The sequence below is a fragment of the Octopus bimaculoides genome, chromosome 4 (assembly GCF_001194135.2).
Source record: "Octopus bimaculoides isolate UCB-OBI-ISO-001 chromosome 4, ASM119413v2, whole genome shotgun sequence".
Lineage (NCBI taxonomy): Eukaryota > Metazoa > Mollusca > Cephalopoda > Octopoda > Octopodidae > Octopus > Octopus bimaculoides.
The window spans coordinates 82407996-82419958 of record NC_068984.1 but is presented as its reverse complement, the minus strand read 5'-3'; the positions used below and the strand labels follow the sequence as shown (position 1 = coordinate 82419958).

At 34.9% G+C, this 11963-nt stretch overlaps 1 protein-coding gene across 4 annotated transcripts in view; it reads right to left on the bottom strand.

Annotated features, from left to right (window-relative positions):
- The window catches only part of LOC106882594 (CAD protein), a 98584-nt gene that overhangs the window by 85659 nt on the left and 962 nt on the right, over positions 1 to 11963 (bottom strand). For all 4 annotated transcript variants that reach the window (XM_014933327.2, XM_014933329.2, XM_014933328.2 and 1 more), the window contains exons 2-3: positions 5210 to 5479; positions 3528 to 3586 (exon numbers count right to left, since the gene is read on the bottom strand). In XM_014933327.2, coding sequence (XP_014788813.1) covers positions 3528 to 3586; positions 5210 to 5479 — 329 coding nt within the window. The remainder of the gene's footprint in view (positions 1 to 3527; positions 3587 to 5209; positions 5480 to 11963) is intronic.

Here is an 11963-nt window from a genome sequence, read left to right as displayed (position 1 = left end):
TATATATATATATATATATATATATATATATATGAGAGAGAGAAGATAAGAAATGGAGCAATAATTAACAATGAGAAGTGGATCACTGGTGTTTAAAAGTCGTTGTTTAATTGTATTTGGGACCATTTACAGCTGTTTCTATTTATCAAATCAGAGTAAATTTACATTTACCTCTTATGTTTAATAACTAACCAAACTATCTATTTTAATCTACGTAGTACACTAGGGAATTAATTCCATATAATAAATTCACTTGAAAGCTAGACTACTGACACACTTACATGTTATAATTTCTATTGATTTTAATAATTTTTATGTAGTTTTCAACTCTGTTTACTATTCCTTTACATAGCCCATATGTATACACTATGTCATACAAACGTTAAATAGCATCCTTAGTTTTTAACAAGAGCTTCCTTTGTAATCTTAAACTAACTTAGATTTAACTAAAGATTTAACGAACTCTTTCTTTTTCTTTGCCTTTCTTTTCCCTCTAATCATTCTGAAGATGTTTATTAAATGTAAATTTACTGATTTGATGAACAGAAACAGCTGTAAATGGTCCCAAATACAATTAAACAACGACTTTTAAACACCAATGATCCACTTCTCATTGTTAATTATTGCTCCATTTCTTATCGTTTCTATATATTAAACCACGGTTTTACCTTTAAATTACCTACTACCATATACCTTATAACTAGGACTATACATAGTGAGTTAATACACCAGGAGTGCTTACAGATACGTCTATCACTTAGATGGTTGCATACCCTCTAACTTATATCTTGTTTATATATATATATATTTAGATGTGTGTACATTTGTATCATCATCATTTAAAGTCCGCTTATATTTAGATACGTGTGCATGTATATGTGGCTATCGGACGCCGACGAAGGGAAATAACCCTGAAATCCGGATCCGTTCGTGCTGCAGATGTTGGTGAGAGGGATAACTACCCTTGGCAAACAGGACACAGTCGTGTGTCGATAAGCCAGCTGGAGGAGATGTCCTCCTGGGGCTAAAAGCAACAGTAACATCCACCCCTAGGGGTCAGCCACACTTAAGTGGCAATATACTACACTTTATCGTGCAGTTACTGTTAATACTTCATTTAGAGAATTAACATTGCTATATATATATATATATATATATATATATATATATCTCGTCGTCGTTTAACGTCTGCTTTCCATGCTAGCATGGGTTGGATGATTTGACTGAGGACTGGTGAAACCAGATGGCTACACCAGGCTCCAATCTGATTTGGCAGAGTTTATATATGTATATTTAGATATTTGTGCATGTGTGTGTGTGTGTGTACATATATATTTAGATATGTGTGCATGTGTGTATATATATATATATATATATATATACTTAGATGTGCGTGTGTGTGTGTACATTTATCTATATTCACATATGTATGCACCAATACATGTATATATATATCATCATCATTGTTTAACGTCCGCTTTCCATGCTAGCATGGGTTGGACGATTTGACTGAGGACTGGTGAAACCGGATGGCAACACCAGGCTCCAGTCTGATTTGGCAGAGTTTCTACAGCTGGATGCCCTTCCTAACGCCAACCACTCAGAGAGTGTAGTGGGTGCTTTTACGTGTCACCCGCACGAAAACGGCCACGCTCGAAATGGTGTCTTTTATGTGCCACCCGCACAAGCCAGTCCAGGGGCACTGGCAACGATCTCGCTCGAAAATCCTATATTCATGTCTGTTCACTTATGAGTGTGTGTATAATTAAATATACATGTATATATGCACAAACAGAGTGTGTGCATGCAAAATTGTTCCACTTTTGAATTAACATCCTCCTTCCACATTGACATGGTTAACAAACTCTTCCGATACTGATGTAATTAGGTGCATTTATATTCCAAATACACGGAAGCATATTGTGTATCCATGCATCTACATTATATGCGACAAAAGTGTGCGTGTGTGCACACGTGAATATATATTAAGATATGTATGTGCGTGTGCACTATGTATCTATACTATAATGGGAAAAGCCGCTTATTAATTAGGTATGCTTGGAGGCGCAATGGCCCAGTAGTTAGGGCAGCAGACTCGCGGTCATAGGATCGCGGTTTCGATTCCCAGACCGGGCGTTGTGAGTGTTTAATGAGCGAAAACACCTAAAGCTCCACGAGGCTCCAGCAGAGGATGGTGGCGAACCCTGCTGTACTCTTTCACAACTTTCTCTCACTCTTACTTCCTGTTTCTGTTGTGCCTGTAATTCAAAGGGTCAGCCTTGTCACGCTGTGCCAAGCTGAATATCCCCAAGAACCACGTTAAGGGTACACGTGTCTGTGGAGTGCTCAGCCACTTGCGCATTAATTTCACGAGCAGGCTGTTCCGTTGATCGGATCAACTGGAACCCTCAATGTCGTAAGCGACGGAGTGCCAACAAAATTAGGTATGCAACAATTACTAAAATTACTAAAAGGAAGCAATTAATGGGTTGACCGTCTGGAAATATTTTTTATAAATTCCTGTTCTAAGAAATTTCCTATAATTTCGATTACTCAAGTTTTTTGAATTTTTTGAACTCCAATTTCTCGCAAATTTAAATATTCACTGCATCCAATTCACAAATTCAAATATTCATTGCATTCACTGCAGAGTATTCCATTCTCATTTGCAAAGTCTCATTTTCTCTAAAGTTTTCATTTGTTATTTGGAAAACCAACAGTTTATTCTATTAATGTATACGTAATTTATTAATTTATTGGATGCACTCTGTACCACTAAACCAATATGCACACAAACAAGTTGCACGAGCGACTTCAACAGCGACACACTTGCGCACACACACATACACACAAACGAAAGGCAATGAATGTGTGTTTGTGTGTTTGCTGTTCACTGATACAATTTCATGCTGCATTACTTTTGCAAAGTTTTGTCAATGAACAGGTTGTGGTTTCAAAAGAAAATATTTTGACACAAATGAAATTCTAATGTTGAAGTGAAACTGGTACTACTTAAATACAGAGGTCCCTTAATGGTATTACTTAAATACAGGTGTTACATACAAAACATTTTAAATGTATGCTGTGTGGACATGTAATGAAACCCTAACCAACCCTAAAACTAACCCTCCCCTTCATATTGTTACATAGATGCATTGGGACCTCTGTATTTAAGTAGTGCCATGAAATTAACGGTTTCTGTGTGTTCTTGAATGGCTTACAAACATCTATGCTGTAACTGTTTTTGTTTCAGCACATGATCTCAGATCAAGTCACTTGCTATGCAAGTACATCTCTGCAATCTTTATAAATCACTGTGGATAAATGCCAGCAACGACCTTCTCAGGCTCTCCAATATTTTAATTGCTAAACAGAAACAATTGAGGGCAGGGAGTGGGGTTGTAAAAAATTCTTAATTTTTCAAATTTTCTTTTTTATGGCATATGAAAACTTTAGAACAGTGCTTTTTGGGTGCCAGTCACATAGCACTGGCATCAGCAAATGTAAATAATAAATAGATCAATTACCTTTCCTAACATTGTGCCTTTGTCTCGAATCCGTTTGGTCAGGGCTCTGGTGTCAATACCTGTGAAAAGAAAAAAATCTTAGGACAGACTCTTAAAAAAAGGCACACTGGACAATGTAATCTGGGTCACACCTTTCCTGAAGATGAGAATGGGTGGTCTCAGCTTGAATGCATTTAATATATACTATATTACAGCCGACTTAGGCAGTGGGTGCAAACTATATAATATATATATATATATGAAAGAACAGCTTTCCTTGTTCAAGTTTTATCTTTTTTTATACATTTTTCAGATTTTGCTTAAGCAAAAGAAATACCATAGAATGAGTTGGAACCCTAAAGCCTGCTTGCTACATCCTTCTCCCCTTTTCCCGTCGCCTCTCCTTGTCAATGGTCCTTCGCCATGTGGTTTTAGGGCATTCTGCTGTTCTTTTCCCCCTCAGGCTGCCACTTTAGTGCAACTATACAATCGCTTTTTCAATCTTTTCTGAGGATATGCCTAATTCAGCTCCAGTGTCTGCGTCTTATTTCGTCACTGACCCTGTTGAAGCCCATTCTTGTTTCAATTGTGTCATTTTGTAGTCTTTGCAACCACTTGATGTTGAGTATTCTCTTTTAGCATGTGAATTAGAAGCTGTCCATTGTTTTTTCTTCACTGTTTGTCACTTTCCAGTTTTCACATCTAGTACTTGTGCATAAATATTTAATCATACCAAAGAGCCTTAACTGCAATTTCAATCATCAGCATCATCATGATCACTTAATGTCCATTTTCCATGCTGGCATAGGTTAGATGGTTTGACTGGAGCTGGTAAGCTGAAGAGCTGCACCAGGCTCCAGACATCTGTTTTGGCTTGGTTTCTATGGCTGGATGCCCTCCCTAACACCAACCAAGTTACAGAGTGTACTGAGTGCTTTTATGCGTCACCAGCAAGGGTACCTTTAACGTGTCACTATCACAAGCATCTTTTACATGTCACTGGTTCTAGCCATGACCAGGATCTCACTTAGCTTGATACATCTTCTCAAGCACAGCAAATCACCAGAAGCCTTGGTCACTGGTTATCACTTCCATGAAACTCAACAACCAAAGCTCATATTTCACCACCTCATCCTGCTTCTTCTTGGGTCTACCTTTCCCACAGATTCCCTCTACAATTAGACATCAGTACATCCTCCTTCCCACCTCTGTAAGATGATGCTGGGTATATAGTGAGTTGAGCAGATCAGAAAATGGCAAATGATATACTAGAAATATTTGAAATGAGAATCAAACATTTGATTCCATTAACCATCTTTGTCAATATGACTAGCATCTGTATCACACTGTTATAAGAATGATTTCTTTCATCAATGCATAAAAAACCACTGCCTTTCTTTTAAGATTGTAGTCTATGGTTGGCATAGTTGACAAAATTGTTAAATTGTTATATATATGTATACATTTATATATATATATATATATATCTTTCATCAACAAACAATATATTTCGGTGTAAATATACTAATTTCTTTTAACTAGAAGCGGAGGAAAGAAAACAGAATAAAAATGAGATAGAGAAATACAAAGAGAAGATAGAAAAAGTGATGCATTTAGACAAAGGTTTAAAGAAAGAGAAAAAACAGTATACAAACTTTGATCATGAAACTAATTATTTATATAGAAAATGAAACAAAAATTACCACAAATAGCTGGGATAGATTCTTCAGCCAACCAATCTGATAGAGAACGAACTGCATTCCAATGGCTGTAGTCATCACTAAGGGCACCAATAATCAAGGCAGATGCATGTATTTTAGCTGACTCAAACCAGAGTGGAAGGCCATTCTTGTCTTTTTTCTGACTTGGGATTCCATAATTACCAATTAGTGGGTATGTAAGAATTAAGATCTGAGATTTGTAAGATGGATCTGTTAAAGATTCTGGATAACCAACCATGCCAGTTTGGAAGACTGTAAAAAAAAAAAAAAATTCTTTTTAATTAAAATATCTTAAAAATAAATGTGTGTGTGAGTGCACACATGCACACTTTTATAAATCCTCTTTTCATTGTACACAAGTTGAACACTCAGATGGTAACTCAGCACTAAAAATGTTTTTCTTTATTTATTTGCATTTTAAATTTGTTTCTATAACTTCAAGTTAAATAAGCTTTATCTAAACCTCAGGGTGGGGTTTTGGATATAAATGAAAAATGTTTAAAGTTACATAATTTTAGGATTTCTCAGATTCATAAACTCATCAAAAATTATTCTTATCGTTTTAATAATAAAATTGTCAAAATGGTATCCATACAGCTACTTTGTGTACTTAAAATGGTAAACCCATTAATATACTGCTTCCAGGATGTAGCAAAACAAGGCCTATAACAGCATCTGAAAAATCTCCAGAAGACTAATTAATTAACTGGTTAACCTTTAACCAATCTGAAACTGCCTCTGGTTTTATGATAGAAACTTCTTGTTATAAAGTGATCTAAATTAAAACTCACCAAAATTTCATGCTAATTTATGTTTCAAACACCAGCTTACTTTTACTAAATTCTTCATTAACTAATGGGTTAAGATAGTCTAACCCACTAAAAATTTCTTTGTATGCTAATAAACGTTTATAAAATACCAACCCTCATGTTCTTTGTTTTGTCTTTGCATCAGAATCTAAGTCAATTTGTGCTGCATTTCCAAATAAGGAAAATTAAAGTTAGATCCATTACAGTTGTTTATGACCTGATTAATAAATTATCCTGTATGATTGTCCAATTTAACACAACTATAATATTTTAGCATTTTAGGCATTGATTTCAAAAGCCTCTTCCTTACATCCTCATTTTATATTTCCATTAGAAATGATGAACATCAAAACAAATGAAATGGAAAATGACAAATTTAAATTCTTTGTAGACTACTTTTATATATCCTTGGGCCTCACAGAGGCAATGACTAGTGACCGAGACCTTTGACAATATGCTGTACTTGAGAAGACTCGTCAAGCCAAGTGACATCGTAGTCATGGTCAATGCTAGTGTCATGTAACTGACATGTAAAAAAAAACACCTTTTGGAATATTGGGCCTCACGGAGGTAAGGTGGCTGATACTGGTGACATGTGAAAAGCACCTTTTGAGTGTTGGGCCTCACAGAGGCAATGACAAATGACTGAGACCTTTGACATTATGCTGTGCTTGAGAAGACCCATAAAGCCAAGTGAAATCATAGTTGTGGCAGATACTGGTGTCGTGCAAATAACACCTGTGCCGGTGGCACATAAAAGCATCCATTACACTCTCAGAGAAGTTGGTGTTAGGAAACCATGCCAAATCAGACTGTAGTCTAGTGTAGCCTTCCAGCTTGCCAGCCCTGATCAAACAGCATGGACAATGGATGTTAAATGATGATGATGATGATGTTCATTGCATGAAATTTTAACCTTTATGACATCGTGTATACATGTACATGTATCTGTGCAAATATTTATATCCTGTATGCTTTACATGAAAAAGGGCTGAGCTTACAAGTGGTGAAATTTACTGTCATTTTTTCCAATAAACCATCCACAGGCTCTGTGCTTTCAAAGACATATGGAATAAGAGACCCCTTACTTGACAACCAGGGAAGGTTTATTGACAGAGAGGGCATTCTGCTGTAAAATAATGCCTCAATAATACATATTTGTCTAATCCATGCTAGCACAGAAAAATAAACAAAATGAACAGACTTTTTATATATATCTACATGATGTTTGTTGCATGAAATTTCTACTTCCATTTTGCATTTATGGGAATATGCAATTAAAATCTGTTTGAAATTTATACTAAAGAAATGATACACATGCTGCCATTTTGGGCCAATGGTTAAAATTTTAAATTCTGTACTCTAAGCTGCTAGAGTATGTAGTTTTAGTTGGCAGCAAAAAAGAATAACGGCAAAGGGAACGAAAAGCAACTAAATCAAATACTACTAGGACCAAAAAGTTGAGCTCAATGTTTGCATGTGAACTTAAATGAAGAAGAAATGAATGATTCTGCCAAACAAGGCAGGCTGATGAGGTTCTTTCAAGCAGAGAATCATCATTTTGCTGAGATTCCAGAGTAAAGAGATGGAACACTAAGACAGCTCTCTCAAGTAGAGAAAAACCATTTGGGAACTGAAATCCAAGAGGAAACTGGAAAACCTACTATATTTATAAGCTCACCCTGCATGTGAAACAGAGTGAAGCCAAATACCCAGGTTTACACAAATGGTTCAAAACTGTATGTTAAGTTCCATTATGGCAGTGAACCAAAGAAATTAAAGGACAGCTGTTAAGCTGCTGTTTACCATCAGGCAAAGTTGACAAAGAAAATCAATATTAAACATAAAATTAATCAATCAATAGGCACAGGTATGGCTGTGTAGTTAAAGAAGTTTGCTGCCAAATCAAATGATTTGAGGTTCAGTTCCTTTGTGCAGCAACTTGTGCAAGTGATAGCCCCAGGTCAGCCAAAGCCTTGCGATTGGATCTGGTAAAGAAAAATTGAAAGAAAGCCATCAAACAGAATTTGTCCAGGCAGATATTCTACGGTTGGATGCTCTTCTTGTCACCAATCCTCAAATGTTTCCAAGCAAAGTAATACTGCCACATGGCCAGACATGTTTTCATGGAAGATTGGAAATGAAGGATACTGCTTGTATGACAGTGATGCTCATTTACAACTACTGTACAATATCAAGACAAGGAGACACAAACAAGCACACACATGTACAACAAGTTTCTTTCAGTTTCTTTTCACCAAAACCACTCACAAAGCTGGTCAGCTCATGACTACAGTAGAAAACACTTATCCAAGGTACAAGTGGGACTGAACTGGAAACCATGTAGTTAGGAAGCAAACTTCTTAACCATACAGCTGTGTCTTAAAAGGCAACAGAATACACCTGAATACTCTCAACAAAATTCTATGATGAGCATGTAGCACTCCTCAGTGAAGTTACCAAAGGTCGTTCAAAGCCTGATGCCACAGAAAGCAAAGGGAACTTATGGAATTATGCTGGATATCTAGAGGCAAGACACCATTAAGATAATTAGTCGTAAACTCTACTGCAGACCTATAATACAGAATAGTATCAGACATCACCACCTCCACCACCACTACCTCAAGTATCTGTTATGTAACTTGTGTCTTTCTGTAAAGTAAAATGAAATAAATGACGTAAACTGATTAAGAACATCTAAAATTAGATGTGCCTTGTCTGGAAATTATCTTCTAACAAGTTCACATTTGTAATTCTAATGTTTACTTTTCAATGTGATCATGAAAATTCCCCACAAAACTCCTACAGGAGAGATAAGTCAACACAGGAACCTCACATAAATCATAACAGGCCTTCATAAATAAGAAATAACATCTTAGATAATGTAGTCCTAGATATCCTTTAAGAAACAGCATAATCTAGATCAGGGTTGAGCTGACCTAAGACAATAGCAATGACAAGGCATTTGGTTTGTTTGAAGAGTGAAGTTAGATTTGCGGAAGGAGATATAGTAAGTTTGACATAGAATTGTCAGTATCCTTTATTACACATTTGTCCAATCAAATGTCCCAAAAATGAAAGGATGTTAAATCCATGATAATGGCAGTTTGTTTTAGATAGCTCTTTATCAATGAGAACAGGATGTACTTAGCTACCAACTTATCCAAAATGTAATTTAAGATAGTGTAGTATGAATTGAAAATTTGGCTGCTATCTTGAGCAGATCTAATATAAGGTACCATTAGAAAAAGACAGCATAACAGTTGGAATGTCATTCATATGTCAGCCTGATCAGAATTGATATGGAGCAAAATATCAATAAGGTACCATAACCTACATTTTATAGTGAACTGTACAGAAGACACAAGCACAGTAAAATTAAAGATGTATTTGTGGATAACGTTCACTATTATAGACAATGAAATCCACACACACAAACCCACAGAAAAAAAAACTTGTGTTGAACATACACTAACTTTAGTAGTAGTACAAAGTTTGAAAAAAATTCTTCACAAAGAAATGAAAAGCAAAGTCAGATTAGACCTAAATTAGATGCTTAGAGTCAGGTCAACTCTGAACTGACCCGTGATCAAAGGCGCCTTTACTGTAGTAAAGACGAAAGGGAAGTTTGGCTGTTATTTTTAGCAAGTGGCGCACCTACCCGGAGGCTTCGTCTTTGGCTCAAGTATAATGATATTGCTAAGCCATGCCCAACATCTTATTTATTAATTTATCCGAAGGATGCTCCTACTCTTTTACACATGACATACAACTGATCTTTTTTAATAAACGGAATTGAACTCGACATTTTTAACCTATACTACCCAATATTGTAAATCCTAAATGTGAAAGACTTAAAAACCGAAATACAACGTGGGCCTCGAAGGTTGCAGGTTATATAACGAAGTCTACCAAATCATAGATACATGCTTACATTTTACAATATTACAACTTAATTTAAAAGGTTGTATTTTTATTAATATTTATACTTTAATAAAATAGTGATTCATCAATATACAACACCTGTGTTGAGCAATTCTGACACAGGAGATAGAAAGTGAGTCACAGTGAGATCATGCTCCAGGTTTGCAGATAGTGATGATGAGAGCTGTTCATATATAAATCGAATTCGAACAGAACTTTAATTGAATATTAAGCATATTTAAAATTATTGCCTAACTTAATTTTTAAACCAATCTCCCTTTCAAGTTCTTTTCCGAAATAAAATTACGTTTATAACTAAAAGAATAATTAAATAATTTCAATTAACAAATTCTTATATAAGGATGTTGACTTTCATGTCTGTCGATTAAAAGTGCAATAGCGACTATAAAAATAGTCAATACATAGAATACAACGGCACTTATCTAACAAACTAGCAGCAACACATCTAAATTAAATGCTTCTTAAACGAGAACATTGCCGTTAATCGCAAAATGAAGAGAAAAGACGCAGAAAATAGATATATTGCTATCATTCTGATGTATTTTTAGTTTTCCATACTTCAAATTGATATGCAACACGTATGGTGTTTTGTGAAAGTAAAAAGAATAAAGATTACAAATAAAACTCGTGCGCTTTTCTTGACGCTTAGCACAACGTTGAGACGTCTATAAAATCCACAAACCTAAATGTGGTCCTTGCTAGAAATAACAAACCTTACTCAAATCGACCAAAGGAACATAGGACAACGTAGTATTACATATTGTCCATCTGGACCTTAAAAACACCTTAAAAAAGAGTTGACCTGAGAAAACAACTAATTATTGTTTAATTTTGGAACACAAAGACCAACAACCACTATCTACACACCACACAGAAAAACAGAAGACGATTTGCGTAACATATATGTTCATATATATTTAAAATATATATAACCACACTATCAAATTGTTGGTACCTTGCAATGCAAACTGACACAAATCACGCATCAAATACTAAGAGCTTTAAAAAAGAAAAAGGAGAAAGTATTAATTATCAATTCTTTAAATGACTTCTGTTTTTTTATATACACACCACGCCATCCAACACATGCCTTCAGTATAAAGCCACGATTGAGACTTACTGTACACAATATAAACACTAAATCACAATTAGCCATAAAATCATACGAGAAATATAGTTTATCGTATATTACAACTCATTTATCCATCTTTATTTTTATATTATATATATATATATATATATATATATATATACATATACATATAGAACATGGGGACACACTACTGATTGAAGGCTGTTGTCGGCCATTGTATTAGGTCGCTAAAAACAACAGCCAAATTTTACTCAAATCATCCTGGGGAAAGGAGAGAATAGATAACAGAGTTCTCTACATTCTAAAACATTGCCAAATTCAGAACTACAAAAAAAATTAAAAAGCTGAGTTTTGTGACATTCGATGACTATTATTTTTATGTATATTAGCAAAATAGGGAAAGCGTTATAGCCTATCCACATCAATGAATACCCACGATGAACAAACAATTTGTGTATGCATGTACATATAATCCATACAGAAATTTAAAGTCGTAAAGAAAATAATTAGTTGAGACTTTTACGCTCCTCATCACTACGAAGAGAATTATAAAAATTGTTTTCTAACGATTAAGCAAAATAGATTGTTAGAGTTTTCTAGACACTGCTTACTTAAAGCACGTGTCTGTTTCACTATATTAAGCGCACTGCGTACGTATAAGTGTGTGTGTGTAAATATATATAGATACAGACCAGGTGAATTTTAAAAATATTTTGACAGTAAATATACTTTAAAGGTTAACTTTGTAAGTTTCTTCGTCTTTTTTTCTTTTGTTGTTGTATAGTAATATATTGTAATGTAAATCTAACAATTTTTAAATATTATTATATATTAGAAATCTTTGTTTCAGCATTTCACAACCGCTTGCTTTTCCTATATATATATATAT